Genomic DNA, 14,281 nt, shown 5'->3' with positions numbered 1-14,281 from the left:
GACAATTTTCACTCGAGACGTTCGTGGAGCCCACCGTGGAACAGCGAGGGCCCGCTCACCGGTGCCTCTCGTTGGATAGCAACCATGTCGCCTGAGGCACCGAAGTGGGCGGCGATGGGCTTGAATTTTTTTGAACCGCTGCGGTCATTTCCTTTGGCGCAGCGATTTGTGGGGACCGCAAAGATATGAACTCACCATCGAATTGAGATTGATAAGGAGAACTAATTTGCGGTAAACATTAATTATTATCATTATTATTATTATAGATGCGGGTTTAGTCCGGGGGCGGATCCAACCCGCATACGACCCGATAAAGGATGGGGCATGTGAGTCCGGGGATCAAAGAGGCGTAAGCGTCACCGAGGGCGGAGCAAAGCGATATCTTGGCGTCGTTTGCGGGCCAGCGTCGGCGAGGGGAGGCGAAGAAGGCGGCTATCAGCGGGCGGCGATGAACTCCTCGTCGTCGTCTTCGATGGGGGGCGAGGGCAGACATGACGACGACTCCGGCCTCACCGAGTTCCTCTCCTCCCTCATGGACTACACCCCCACGGTAAAACAATCTGATCCCCGTCAATCGATTCCTGATGCATCCTAAAGGAACCGGCTTACCTGGTCTCGTATGGTGGATTAGATACCGGACGAGCTTGTGGAGCATTACCTTGGCAAGAGCGGCTTCCACTGCCCTGACTTGCGGCTGTTGGTACCCTCTCCTTTGTTCTTGATTTCCCGAATAAATTTGGGTTTATTTGGTGTCTCTTCATCTAACATGTTGATGTCATCCTAGGGGCCAGAATCAGGACTTGTAACTCTGATTCGGCTACTTTACGTGCTCAAACTTATGTTCTCTTGATGGTGGGGAGTATATAGCTTCGATTACACGTGTTTGTATAGCATAGGGTCATTGAGCACGGGTGATAAAAGATCTTCTTGAAGTGGAATTAAAAGCAGATTTGAAAGATCTGTCTAACCAAAAGAAGGCATTAAAACTAGGGTTAGCATAACTGGAAGCCTCGTTTCATAGGACCAAATGATGAAGATCTTTGTTGATATTTATTGGTGTAATGAAAGAGAACAAGGGTGTTTTGGTATGTGTTCCATTTCTCTATGGCCATAAATTTCACTTTGAGGTTAGAGGTGCTTCTAGGGTTCACTTAACTTGTGGAGCCATGATTCTTATAGGTTTCCATATCCATATCTGTTTGGCTGGAAGCAGCCGATGGGTTTTTAAAATTTATAGATAACTTGGGAACAATAAAATAAAATAGTGGTTGGTTGTAAAATATTAACCAGCATATGAAAATTTTTGGAGAGAAAGCACAAATGGACCGGACGTTGATGCATCTTATCAGCGTTTGTTGCCTGCGGAGGACAAATTGATGATCAAATTTTGATCTTGATTTTAGATTACCAAGTTACTCCCTGTTCAAGTAAAAAAAAATGTTTTTCTAGGAAATTACATGTCGCTAAAGGGAAAAAGACCAACAATAGTCTGTACCTGCAACTACCAGCAAGTAGTGGTTTAGGAAAAATTTTCACAAGAATGACAATAATTAAAACATTTATGTAAACTATGTGGGGTTGGATATTTAGAAGACTGGGTTGAAGAAAATGCTGTAGGATGAGGCTTATTAGGGCAACAAGAAAAATTATTTTGTCAACTCTGATTGACAGAGGAAAAGATTATCTTTGGATTGAAAAATTGTAGGTACTCTATATATGTTTTACTTTAGATTATAGGACAATCAGCTATAGGATCCATACCTCTGCATACAATGAAGCACAGGATTGGCAGGAGAAAACAAGAATTTATGGAAAATAATAACAGGATAACTGGCATTTGGAGCTTAGTGAAATAGACCAAGCCTATTTTGTTGTCCCATTGTGTTTTCATGACTGCAAGCTTAACTATAGGACTAGGATGCATAATCCAGCAAGTGCAGAGAGATTGACATTGGAAATTTTAAACAAGGAAAATGAGAAACCGGCTATAGAAAATCATCATATTTAGGATGCACACCCAATTTGATGTGAATAGGAAATGATTCAGCTCCAGTCTTCTGCATATATCTCAGAAGACTAGAAAAGGAGGCATTGGCTCTCTTTGTTCAACCTCAAACTTCATTTCTCTAAGGCCTTAGATAAGTTATATCTCAATTTTATCTTGATAGTTTCTATAAATATGGTTCTCTCTCAAGTCTTAGCTAAGTTATTAGATAGACATAGGCATGTACCATCTCATATTTGTTACTGTATGTGATAGCTCACGCAGGTGGGACAAGCTTTACATTGTCAGTTAAATACCAATCATGAATATAAAATGATTAGAAAGGCATTGGAAAACTATTGATGCGACTTAGATTCAACTTCAGTAATCAATTCAGGCATGCTTAGTTGATTACCATCTTCTAAAGACTAACTACAAATAGAGGAGACTGAGGAAAGCGTTTCTTTGAACAAGTGTACATTGATCAGCAGTGTGCTGCTTCTCCCAACTTTTGAGAAATCTCCCTTTTTATCAAATTGAACTGTTCTTAGACTCTACACCTAGGGAAACAGAAGATGTGCTGGGAATTTCAGATATTTTTCTTGAAAAAAGAAATAAAAATACACTTCTCATGGAGAGGTGTTCTATCTAGAGAGTATCAGAAGAAAGATCCCACGTTTCTCTTTGTTGTTTGTTGACAAACCTGTTGAGTAATTCTTTTGTTACCGAAGAAATCAGTGGGACTTGTCTTAATAATTATTTGCTTTGATGATAGTACATATTCAGAATATCCTCAAAATATAGTGCTTCTGAGTTGGAGAAGAAAAACATATATTGGAGCACAAATTGCCAATGATATATTAAAATATATAATCTTTTGTCACTTAATGAAGAAAAACATAAAAAGTCCTGCGAAATGTTGTCAGAACTATCATATGAAAGTTGTGCTATTCTGTTGCAAACTTTGAGGTGTCATGTTTTTATTTTTAATATCTTTGAAAATGAGGAATTTTGCTTGTTTTTTTTTGTGCTTAATATTTTAGTACTTTCTGTTTTTTTGTCAGAACCAGGCTGGTATCTGTCGCAACGCAAAAGTTTATGTTGGAGGTTGCAAATGATGCTCTTCAGTATGTTTTATTTTTATGCATTCCATTTGTTGCTCGGTTGTTCTCTTTCATTTCTATTTTATTAATTGCATCTTGTAATCATGGATATTTGGTTGAATATGAGACATTTCCACTTTAATGGAATGAATGATTAATTATGATCTAAAATGTTATTTCTGCTTGTAGTTTAAATGTGGATTAGTGGTTGTGTAAACAATATATGTTTTGATGTTTAATTGTGAAAAATAATAAATTCTTGCATTTCATAGTGCAGAAAAATAATTTCCTTTGATGCGGTTTATTCAGGCAGCCAATGTTCTCATATTTTCGTTCACCATTTTGTTTGTATTAAAACATGGTACATGCAGGCAAATGCCAGTTTGATGGTAGGACATTATTGGTTGATCCATACAATCTGATCAGTGAGTTTTTTTTTATAGTTGCTGAATATTGCCTGACCTTTGTTTCATTGGTTATGGGTCTTGGCAAAATTCCATCTCTCCTACATGGCTATTCAACAAGTTTATTTATTGTTGTTGGAATACTGAGCATACTTCTCTATTTTCCCTACTCAGTCTAAGGGATTAAGGACAAATTCTATCCTTAGAATTGTGATATTTTCAATAGGATTATTTTATTCTTCACTTTCTGTTCCATGCATTAAGGTAATATTCATCTCCTAAATGAGAAGAAAAGCTATAGGTTTTCCAATTTGAGGAATTACTATACTTATAATGCTGAATATGTTTGTCTCTTAAGACAATTATACAAGATGCAGTTAGGGCAGCAACAAGCTCTCACTAAGTGAAGCTTCTTTTCACCTTCCAGCTCCGTTTAAAAAGATCTTTGATAAGTCTTTTTGAAAATATGGTTACTAATGCTTTCTCTTTCATTTTCTTTGCAATACTTAACTAGGCATTGCAAGGCCAGGCAAGCAGCGCCAGTTAAGGATAAGAGCAAGCAGCCAAAGGTGCTGGGCCTGCGACATCCCTTCTTAATTAATAAAATCTGATGTTTACTCTTGTACTCTAGGTGATTAAGTTTTTATGCTGCAGGATAAGAGGCTTGTCTTAGCAATGGAGGATCTTTCAAAATCCCTCCAAGAGGTAAGTAAATATTTCATCTCTGTTTCTGAACTTTTTCTAGACGACCAGGAGTAGTAGTCTGGTACTCTATATTTTGATAACTTGGTATGTTGATACATGTGGGCATTATATTTGGGAAAAAATGGCACAAAATTTGGAGGAGCATTTAGAGGATCATCCGTACGCTTGAACCTGTAGATATCTGCATACGGCAGAAAAGTAGCTTCTTCTGTAGGCCACATGCATTGGTGATTCTTTGTGTTCCTGTGGTCAAATAGATCATGAATGAGTTGTGTGTGTCATCCATTTAATACACTGATGTTTACCAGCTTACTTAAACAGAAGATAAAATTGAACTTTTCAGACAATTTAGTAACCACATTTCTCTTTCATGACAAATCAATTTCAAAATTAAGTGAAGAATTATGTTTTGTTGCTTCATTAGTTTCTCACTCGATTAATCATGCAGCTTAACTATCAAGTGGCATCATGCATCATCAATTAATTAAATTAAATATTAATGCTGATTAGAGATTTATTAATTTTAGTGCATAATTCTCCTTTATGTTCTTGTCTTTTAGGGTTACGTGCACTTGGATCTTCTATCAGAATATAATCACCATAATGGAGATGAAGTGCTTATGCTAAAATGAATTTGTTATAATTACATGGATCCCTCTCTATATGTATATGCATATTTCAAGCATGTCTTCAGATATTGATGTCTGAATGTCAGCTACATATCAAGAAGCATTTTTTATTTTTAATTTCTCAAAGCTAATGCCAGTTTGTTATCACTGAACAGTATGGAGTGAACTTGAAACACCAAGAATACTTCGCCGACAACCCTTCGACCGGAATGGACCCTACATCAAGGGAGGAATAGATGAATTTGCATGCCTTGACTTTCTTTCTAGTGCCCTCGCTCGAAGCCTTTTATGCTATTAGGAGGTTGAAGCTTTGCTTGGTGATTTCTTGCATCATAATCTGTAACAGTTGGAACCACAATTAGATGCTCCGTCAATATTTTTAACTGCTGTTCTTGATCCTTTTGGCACATAGACCGAATTATTTATTTTCATGTAAACATGCTGCATTATTGTGAATCTCAGCAAGCTTTATTGTTTTGCATGCTGCGGTTGTCCAGCTAGTCGAAATCGAGTTCAGTATTTAACTTTGGAATAATCATTTCTTTCTGCTTTGTAATTTGTTCTTTGTCTCGAGAGGCACTCCATTGCTGTTATTTGTCTCGAGTTCATTTTTTAGGTTACCCTAAATAATTAATGCGCAAATAAAACATCTGCACTTAATTTGTTTGCATGAAGAAAGCAGGAAAAGGAATGCCAGATGTGACAGCTTTTGCTTTTGATTGGCTGCCTGCTTTGATCCCCACCCTGAGCCTGTCATTTGCTCATCCCTTTTGCAGTGGCCTGCTCATGGCTACTGAGGGTGGTAATGAATGCATCTCTCTCAGGCTGCAGACTAATCATCCTGAAGCACCCATGCACATCATCAAATTGTCTTCTCCTCACTGCCTTCCTTCACATGCTGTTCCAATGAAACATCTGACCTCAGTGTCAACACCATCAACACATTTGAAACTGTGCCACACATAATAATCTCACTAAAACAGAGCAAGGACAGCCAACCAAGATGTGTTGTGTTCTTCCTCCACACATCCCAATATAGGGACCACTCCTTGTTTCAGGAGCTGTAAACTCCCATGCCCTATAACCAAAGCATAACCCTAGCCTGTCTCAATTAAATTGTCTTGTTCATCTCTCCTTGACTTTTGTCTTGTTGTAAAACTTCCTCAGTGAGCTCAAGGGAAATGTAGCTGAATCCAATAAATAAGTGATTTATTTTTTTCTTAATTTTGAGTTATATATATGTATATGTATATGTATATGTGTATATACATATACATACACATATACATATATACATATATATACATATATGTATATGCACATATATATACATATATAAATACATATATATACATATATATATATACATATACATATATACATATATGTATAAATATACATATACATATATACATATATATGTATAAATATACATATATATATATACATATATGCATATATATAATTAAGTTACTGTGTTGTTAACCTTAACAGCTTCCTTGGTCTATGTGTCTTTGTCTTGACCAAGTGGACCAGCCAAGCTTAGAGGGCATCATCCGTTGCAGCATCTTGTTATGATTCAGATGTTCTCGGTGAGGCACAACAAAGCTTCCTGCTTGGGGCTCAGAATTGTTCCTCGGGGCCATCGAGCCAAATGGACCACCGAGCTCAGTCGCTGTCGTGGATCGCAGAGGATGGTTGCACTCCCGGAATGAGATCGCACGGGCACTGGACGCTCCTTAGATGCTTGTTCGCGACAGCTCGATGCGAGGTCGCGGCCATGATCTCCCGCTATCTTTGTCGCAACCTGTCCGTTCTTGCCCCACCAAGGCATGGCTTATCCGTCAGTCGGCATCGATTCGAGGTTGCAGCTGCCGGGGATCGAGTGCAGCAGCAAGCTTTGGGACATGGCGTGGACCCCGTGAGGCCCATTTCGCATCGTCTTGTCCCTTAAGCACCATCATCAAGGGCTCTTTTGTGCGTCAAGTGGCTTTCACTCCCTCCCCCTCCTCTGATCCAGTGGAAGAGCGGAAATGTTCTGTTCTAAGTTTGATTCTGTTGGAGAAATATACTCCATTCCTCCTCAAAGTAGAGAGGCATACCCTAGTGGCAGGCATGTCTCTGTTCCTCCCTCCTTTACATGCTACCAAGGCATCAAGCCTACTGGGTTTTCATGGCTGCTGAAATGAGAGAGAGGTGATGGAAAGGAGAAACATCATCGATGGTTTCACCACCTGCTGACTCCACCATGTATCCCTGCAAATTATAAAGCCATTCATGGGCTGCTCTGTGGAGCGAGTGAGCTCATCAATGGGAACAAAGAAGGGAAGGGCTGTGCTCCATTGGGTGGTCTTCTTCTGGACCTTGGGCTTTGCATCTGCTTTGCTTTCCCCTAAAGGTGTTAACTTTGAAGGTAGAACATGCACCATGCCTCTTCCCTTTCCAATCTCTCTATGGATGAAAGTCTTGATTTTTAATTTGTTTTGCAGTGCAAGCTCTAATGGACATAAAAGCATCACTCAAGGATCCTCATGGTGTTCTTGGGAATTGGGACAGGGATTCTGTTGATCCATGCAGCTGGAGTATGGTCTCATGCTCACCTGAAAACCTGGTCATTGGCCTGTGAGTATCACTTGGAAATAAACGTGGATTTTTTCTTTCTCTCCTCCCTTGTAATACCTGTATGAGAATCTGAAGTCATTCTGATGATATAATTTTCACAGAGAAACTCCAAGCCAGAATATGTCTGGAACACTTTCGCCAAGCATTGGCAACTTGACAAATCTTGAGTTTGTGTAAGCAATTTCTTGATAAGTGCTTGGTCAAATAGTTCCTCACTAGTGGCTGATATTTGGATGCTTCTGTAGGCTCCTGCAGAATAACTACATATCAGGGTCAATACCACCAGAAATTGGGAAGCTTTCGAAGCTCCACAAGCTTGACCTCTCCAGCAACCACTTCCATGGTGAAATCCCTGCTTCACTGGGACACCTGAAGGGTCTTCAGTACCTGTAAGTTGTTTCTAAAGAAAAATGGAGTTAACCCACATTGTTTTGGTTAATCTTGAAAGGCCATAATACAATAATGAAATGTTGTAGTTTCTAACTATTGGTTTACTTCAATGTTTATTTTGTTCTTTCTGTGGAATGAGAACAGAAGGCTAAATAATAACAGTCTCTCTGGAGCATTTCCTCTGGCTTTGGCAAGTATCACCGAACTTACTTTCCTGTAAGTTTGTCTATTTACTGTTTCATTTATATGAAAAATAATCTCTCTAATGAGATATTACTGTTAAAAAGATTTTTTTTTTTACTTTTTGCTATTTTTATGCTTCAGGGATTTGTCTTTCAACAATTTTAGTGGCCCTATACCAAGGTTTTCTGCCAGGACATTTAGGTAAGTTTTTAATTTCCTGCTAAAAATGCATTTTCTTTTTTCTTCTTTGTTCGCGAGGGAATACCTAGCTGCAGTTATGTGATAACCCAAGTCTTTCTGCTTTGCTTTTACTGATACTCTTTCATTTTTTTTTGTTTTTGACTCTGATGGCATTCTTTCTCATCAATACTATGTCCATGCATCATAATAGCTCAAAAGTGCTACATTCTGCTAACTGATCTTTTTATTTTTTTTATTTTTGTCTTTTTATTTTATGTTTTTGGCCATCAAAATCATGTATATGTTGAGTAGTTGACAGTAAAGAGGCAAACCATCATTTTTTCCCCCTCTCTTTAAACTTAAAATTTATTCATATGGCAGTGTAGAACTTTATCCATATGCACTCGCATGCATATAATGTAATGCTCACCACAGTTTCTTAAGTTTTCCTGCAGCATTGTTGGAAATCCTTTAATTTGTCCAACTGGTTCAGAGCAAGAATGCTTTAACACAGTGCCAGTTCCTGTGCCAGTCTCCTTCAACATAAATAATACTCACGGTAAATGCTCAACTTGCAGATTTCCAATTGAAATCTTTCCTTTCATGTGTCATAGCATGAAGTCATGAACCTTAAGCGGCATTTAACTTGGCTTAAGTGTATAATAATTAATCTTTTCCGTGCAATTCTATCGACATAATCTTCAAAGCCTTCTCCCATCAACATGGGAGTAACACTAAAGTAAAAATTAGGCCATCGAGGAACCGCACCGCAAACTTAACAATCTATGAAAGTTCTACTTCAAGTCCAGCTTTAAGCCCATAAATCTTTAAGAAAACCATTTAAAAAAGAACTCATGAAGAGTAAGCAAGAAGAAAATAATAAAGCTTCCTACAAAATTGCACCAATGAATCATGAACAATCTTAAACAACTTACTGTGAAATTTGGTTTATGTCATCGTTTTTCCATTAATTTTGCTCAATACTGAATGAAAGTGACAGGGAAGCTTGCAAGCAAATAAAAATTCTCTGTTGCACGCTACACCAAAGGACTCAACTTGGAAGTTGAAGTATTTATCCTGCAGATCTATCAGATAGCACTCAACAAATCAGACTATTTAGAAAACAAGTAAACTCTGTAGTTCTTCTCCCTCTCCGTTCCAGAACTTCAGTCTCAGCCTTCATTTGCTTTCCTTCTTCAGGTTCCTCCTTTTTTAATCCTAATTCTTCATTTCTTCCCTGAAACCAGCCTCCTTTACACTCGTAAGCAAGAAATCTTGTTCCCTTTTTAGTTCATGGTTGTTCCTCTTTTAACTCTAATCTTATACTTGAAGGAGCTTTTCTTATACTGCCTCATAATTTTCCTCCCAAAACAGATACTGCCTTGTCAATTATTTTGTTGGGTAACCAAGATTATTTCCTGGATGTATCAATCACCATGCATAGAGCTTTTTCTTGCTTCTACATAAAATTTATTACACTTGGTCTCATGTAATTGACTGATGACTTGAATTTTATTAAGGTGTTCCAACTGCAAGAAGGCCAAAAAGTCACAAAGTTATTGCATTTGTGTCTTGCCTTGGATGTATATGTGCTGTTAGCCTTGCCTTTGGTTTTTTTCTTTGGTGGAGGGAAAGGCATAATCAACAAATATTGTTCGATGTCAATGGTAAGCAACATGCAAGATACCAGTGATAACATGAATCCTTATGTGCTATACATAGAATCAATCGTATCAGTGTAATCCTGAGCACAATGCCTTTGACTATTTGCTCTAATAACCATCATATCATTTTTCAGACCAACACAACGAAGGATTATGCCTTGGAAATCTGAAAAGATTCCATTTTAGGGAGCTTCAAATTGCAACCAATAATTTCAGCAGCAAAAACATACTGGGAAAAGGTGGGTTTGGAAATGTCTACAAGGGGAAGCTGCAAGATGGAACCATAGTGGCTGTCAAAAGGCTCAAAGATGGAAATGCTGCAGGTGGAGAGATACAGTTCCAAACTGAAGTTGAGATGATAAGCTTAGCAGTGCACAGAAACCTCCTTAAGCTATGGGGTTACTGCATGACTGCTACAGAGAGGCTTCTTGTTTATCCATACATGTCCAATGGAAGTGTTGCTTCTCGACTCAAAGGTACATCTCGATCAAGAAACTTCTTGGAGTTGCCTTTTTTTTATATAGTAGTAACCATTTGTGGTCAAGAACAAAGGAATATAAGTCTTTGCAGTACACTCTCAAATGATGTTAGAGTTTATTTTCCAAGGGCTATCACGGGTATGATTATTCTGTCATTTGTAGTTGAATCTTCTAAACTAAATGATGGAGGAAGCAATCATCATAAACTAGGCTTAGTATCAAAGGAAGTAGAATTTCTGACCAAATTTAAGGGCTTATGCATTGATCTTGCTACACTTTGCACAATCAAATCAAGAACAGCAACTCCTAGAAGGAATTTAAGTTTTTTTTCTAGCATGCAGAAGGCTGTATAAAATGTTTTTCTTAGCCTGAACACATAACGGGACATTCAAATTTACTTGTTACTCAACTTATGCAGCAAAACCAACACTGGACTGGAGTACAAGAAAAAGAATTGCTCTCGGAGCTGCAAGAGGCCTTCTCTATCTGCACGAGCAGTGTGATCCTAAGATCATCCATAGAGATGTAAAGGCTGCCAACATCTTGCTTGATGACTACTGCGAGGCCGTAGTAGGAGACTTTGGCCTGGCAAAGCTTCTGGATCACAGGGACTCTCATGTCACAACAGCTGTTCGAGGAACCGTGGGGCACATCGCCCCAGAGTATCTATCGACGGGGCAGTCCTCCGAGAAAACTGATGTCTTTGGCTTCGGAGTTCTCCTCCTCGAACTCATTACTGGCTTGAGAGCTCTGGAATTTGGAAAGGCAGCAAACCAGAAAGGTGCCATGCTTGACTGGGTAAAACCACAACACCTAATGTTTTGAGAGCAAAATATACACATGATTTGAATCGCAATTCACTGACATAAAGTGCTTCTTTCAATCAATCAGGTAAGAGAAGTCCACAGAGAGAAGCTTGATATGATTGTGGACAAGGATCTGAAGAACAGCTACGACCAGGGTGAGCTTGAGGAGATGGTGCAGGTAGCTCTCTTGTGCACACAGTATCTCCCGGGCGACAGGCCTAAAATGTCTGAGGTGGTCCGGATGCTTGAAGCTGATGGCTTCGCGGAGAGAAGGGAAGTCTCTCATGGAGTTGCTGCTCGCAAAATCGAGGTGTCTGAGTTCTCCTCAGAGCGCTATTCCGACCTGACTGATGACTCCTCATTGCTGATCCAAGCAACGGAGCTCTCTGGTCCAAGATGATCATTTTCACGGCATGAAGCGACCCCATCTTTGACGAACTTGTACAGCATATGATAGATCGAAATCTATTTGGTTGCAGAATGAGAGTGTACAAATGGTTGTATTCAATGCTAACAGACGTACAAGAAAAGAACATGTGAGTTCCATCAGCCATGAGAATTCCACAGCAAATCTTCTTGCATTCTGCAAGAAGAATATTCTGTTTGCCATTGTGCAGAACATATTAGATTACAAGAGAACAGCATCAAAGATCTTCCATTCATTTAGATTGACTCATAACCATTAAAAAAAGCTGGTCAGCTGGCATTGTTCCGAATAGATTGACAGCATCAAATGCAATTTGATAGGGAGAAGCAGTGGTGTGCCAAATCCACCAACACAGGAATGGACATTAAAGGCCACCATGACAGTTGAGGGATACATGGCTGAGGTTTTGCTTGATTTGGATAAGGGTATGACTCCTCCACGTAGTCCTACAACTCGTGGCCGACAAAATCTCTGGAGTTCTTCCTTTTCTCTGGAAATTAAGCAGCAGAATTTATCTGGTTTGTTCTTTTTTTGTTGTTTCTAAAAATATATTTGATGGCCACAAAATTCAATTTTTATGGAAATTGAGATCCATGAGAAGCATGTGTTGGGAGTCAGCAAAGCAACTGAAAGATGCATTCAATTATCGGCACCACGAGTGGACTGGGGCCCACGAGACACCCCACCGCAAGCCATGGCCCCACCAGGATCCAACGCCAGCCATAAGATCGGGACCGGGCCCTCTCAGCCGCTAACATCCTCCCACGTGTCATCCACTGGATTCTCTCAATCCCGAGTTAAGACAAGAACTGCAACCTGATTCCGGAAATCGCACAAGCGAACGAGAAGGGAGGAGTCGATCCCGTCGTAGACCAGCAGCTCGGATTCTTGCGTGACATGCTGAAGGTGGAGGAGAGCTCGGGTTGGGCGGCGCCGCGGACCTGCGAGTCGTGCCGGTCTGCCCCGTGCACGGTGTACTGCCGCGCCGACGCCGCGGCGCTGTGCGCCGCCTGCGACGCAAGCATCCACTCAGCCAACCTGCTCGCGCGCCGCCACCACCGCGTCCCCCTCCTCCCCGACCTGGCCGGCGGCGGCCTCGTCGTCAGGCCCGGTCTCAGCGCTGCCTACCACGTCGGCGTCCCGTCGGGCGCGGGCGAGAAGGACGGCGACGAGGAGGCTGCCGCCTGGCTGCTGTTTGATGCTGTGAAGGGCGGCAGCGAGGGCGCCGGGGGGCTGTCGTTCGCCGAGGAGGCCGACGAGTTTTTGGACCTTGTCGAGTACGATTCCAGTGAGAATGAGTGTGGCAGCGATCAGCAGCAGCTGCTGCAGGAGGCGCAGCAGTTCAGCCATGGGAAGAGCGAGGAGAGGGACCATTTGGTGCCAAATGAGCAGCATCAGCATAGCTTGCAGATGGAGTTTGATGCCTCCAATGGATTCAACTACTCTTCTTCCCTCAGCCACAGAGTGAGTTGTTGATTTCATCCTAAAGATCATATTGGTATCATTCCGTTCTTCTGATGGGAAACTATTTGGCTCTAATTATGTGTTGCTTACTGTCTCAAACTTTCAGATTTAAAGAGCTAAATCTGATGGGAAACTATTTGGCTCTAATTATTTTCTGAAGACCATTTTTTAATGGGATTTTTACTGCTGAAAATTTGTGCTTTTTTCTCCTTCTTTTCTAACTATTCTAATGATTTTTCTCAGATTTTTTACTTCCATTATGTGTCTCTGTTCTTATGACTTTGATGGTAATGATATGATCATTAAAATGGAAATAAAGATCCTTTCAATCAGGAATAATCATGTAATCAGCAAGAATACACACATTCTCCTAAATCTCTTCTGCCTTCCATGGTTTTGTTCTATAAGGGGGCACTTCAGGTTCTTGCAGAAGATGTTGTCGCTACAAAGGTTGATGACTTCTTCTTCTTCTTCTTCCAATTTACATGTAGGTTTCTTTGTCATCCATGGATGCAAGTGTCGTACCAGACACTTCCATCGGAGCGCCCAAAGGAACCATGGATCTCTTCTCGGGCCACCATCCTCTTCAAGTTCAACCACAGCTCAATCTCATGGACAGAGAAGCCAGAGTGCTTAGATACAGGGAGAAGAGGAAGACGAGGAGGTTTGAGAAGACCATAAGGTATGCATCGAGAAAGGCGTATGCTGAAACGAGGCCACGAATCAAAGGCCGGTTTGCGAAGAAGTCGGATGTAGAGCTCGAAGTGGATCAGATGTTCTCCACTGCTGCTGTGTTAGCTAATTCAAGGTTTGGTGTCGTCCCATCGTTTTGAGGACCTGTGTAAGAAACTATGATGCCACATTGGATAGATTGTATGATGATGACTCACTTTCCAGGTGTTTAAGATCGAACACATGTTTAACCCACTTTGGTAAGAATCTTTCGTGAGATGCATATGTTTCCACGTTGGAGTCAACAATTAGATTTTCGGTTCGATATATTTTTTAATTTTCGACACTAACTCTTTTTTTTTAATTTTCGACACTAACTCTTAGATATATTTTTTTTGCTAAAAGCATTCTTCGATATATTTTTGCTAAAAGAATTCTTCGATATATTTTTTGTATAGACGTAATCCTTTGTATAGACGTTGAAGCATCCAAACACAGATAGAATAAGCCCCCTAATAAACCCAAAGTATCGATCGCGATCGCAATACGATGCGCTGATATTCCTCGGA

At 40.3% G+C, this 14,281-nt stretch overlaps 3 protein-coding genes across 4 annotated transcripts; all 3 read left to right on the top strand.

Moving 5' to 3' along the window:
- The first annotated feature begins 337 nt into the window (after window positions 1–337).
- On the top strand, window positions 338–5,306 carry LOC135608390 (transcription initiation factor TFIID subunit 10-like). Its single transcript, XM_065101216.1, has 6 exons — window positions 338–550; window positions 632–696; window positions 3,049–3,111; window positions 4,006–4,060; window positions 4,146–4,196; window positions 4,981–5,306. Exons 1-6 carry the CDS (start codon window positions 449–451, stop codon window positions 5,059–5,061), a joined length of 417 nt encoding a protein of 138 aa, XP_064957288.1. The 5' UTR covers window positions 338–448; the 3' UTR covers window positions 5,062–5,306.
- Window positions 5,307–6,399: 1,093 nt separating this feature from the next.
- Window positions 6,400–11,698, top strand: LOC135608383 (protein NSP-INTERACTING KINASE 1-like). 2 transcript variants are annotated; one of them, XM_065101204.1, is made up of 11 exons: window positions 6,400–7,238; window positions 7,315–7,447; window positions 7,549–7,620; window positions 7,693–7,836; window positions 7,982–8,053; window positions 8,162–8,221; window positions 8,656–8,759; window positions 9,721–9,867; window positions 9,999–10,340; window positions 10,762–11,124; window positions 11,235–11,409. In XM_065101204.1, exons 1-11 carry the CDS (start codon window positions 7,103–7,105, stop codon window positions 11,261–11,263), a joined length of 1,602 nt encoding a protein of 533 aa, XP_064957276.1. In that variant the 5' UTR covers window positions 6,400–7,102; the 3' UTR covers window positions 11,264–11,409. The 2 variants fall into 2 exon arrangements, with proteins under 2 accessions (XP_064957276.1, XP_064957275.1); XM_065101203.1 differs by having other exon boundaries at window positions 6,405–7,238; window positions 10,762–11,141; window positions 11,235–11,698.
- Window positions 11,699–12,399: 701 nt separating this feature from the next.
- LOC135608389 (zinc finger protein CO3-like) lies at window positions 12,400–13,967 on the top strand. The gene is made up of 2 exons (XM_065101215.1): window positions 12,400–13,040; window positions 13,532–13,967. The coding sequence occupies exons 1-2, from the start codon at window positions 12,474–12,476 to the stop codon at window positions 13,871–13,873; spliced, it is 909 nt and encodes a 302-aa protein (XP_064957287.1). The 5' UTR covers window positions 12,400–12,473; the 3' UTR covers window positions 13,874–13,967.
- Window positions 13,968–14,281: the final 314 nt, after the last annotated feature.

The sequence above is a fragment of the Musa acuminata genome, chromosome BXJ2-3 (assembly GCF_036884655.1).
Source record: "Musa acuminata AAA Group cultivar baxijiao chromosome BXJ2-3, Cavendish_Baxijiao_AAA, whole genome shotgun sequence".
Taxonomy (NCBI): Eukaryota; Viridiplantae; Streptophyta; class Magnoliopsida; order Zingiberales; family Musaceae; genus Musa; species Musa acuminata.
This window is presented reverse-complemented; position numbering and strand designations above follow the sequence as displayed.

Coding starts and splice junctions, on each gene's coding strand:
- LOC135608390 (XM_065101216.1), top strand. CDS start 449: ATGAACTCCTCGTCGTCGTCTTCGATGGGGGGCGAGGGCAGACATGAC. Junction 551..631: donor TCATGGACTACACCCCCACG/GTAAAACAATCT, acceptor ATGGTGGATTAG/ATACCGGACGAGCTTGTGGA. Junction 4,061..4,145: donor ATAAGAGCAAGCAGCCAAAG/GTGCTGGGCCTG, acceptor TTTATGCTGCAG/GATAAGAGGCTTGTCTTAGC.
- LOC135608383 (XM_065101203.1), top strand. CDS start 7,103: ATGGGCTGCTCTGTGGAGCGAGTGAGCTCATCAATGGGAACAAAGAAG. Junction 7,837..7,981: donor CTGAAGGGTCTTCAGTACCT/GTAAGTTGTTTC, acceptor GAATGAGAACAG/AAGGCTAAATAATAACAGTC. Junction 8,054..8,161: donor ATCACCGAACTTACTTTCCT/GTAAGTTTGTCT, acceptor TTTATGCTTCAG/GGATTTGTCTTTCAACAATT.
- LOC135608389 (XM_065101215.1), top strand. CDS start 12,474: ATGCTGAAGGTGGAGGAGAGCTCGGGTTGGGCGGCGCCGCGGACCTGC. Junction 13,041..13,531: donor CTTCTTCCCTCAGCCACAGA/GTGAGTTGTTGA, acceptor ATTTACATGTAG/GTTTCTTTGTCATCCATGGA.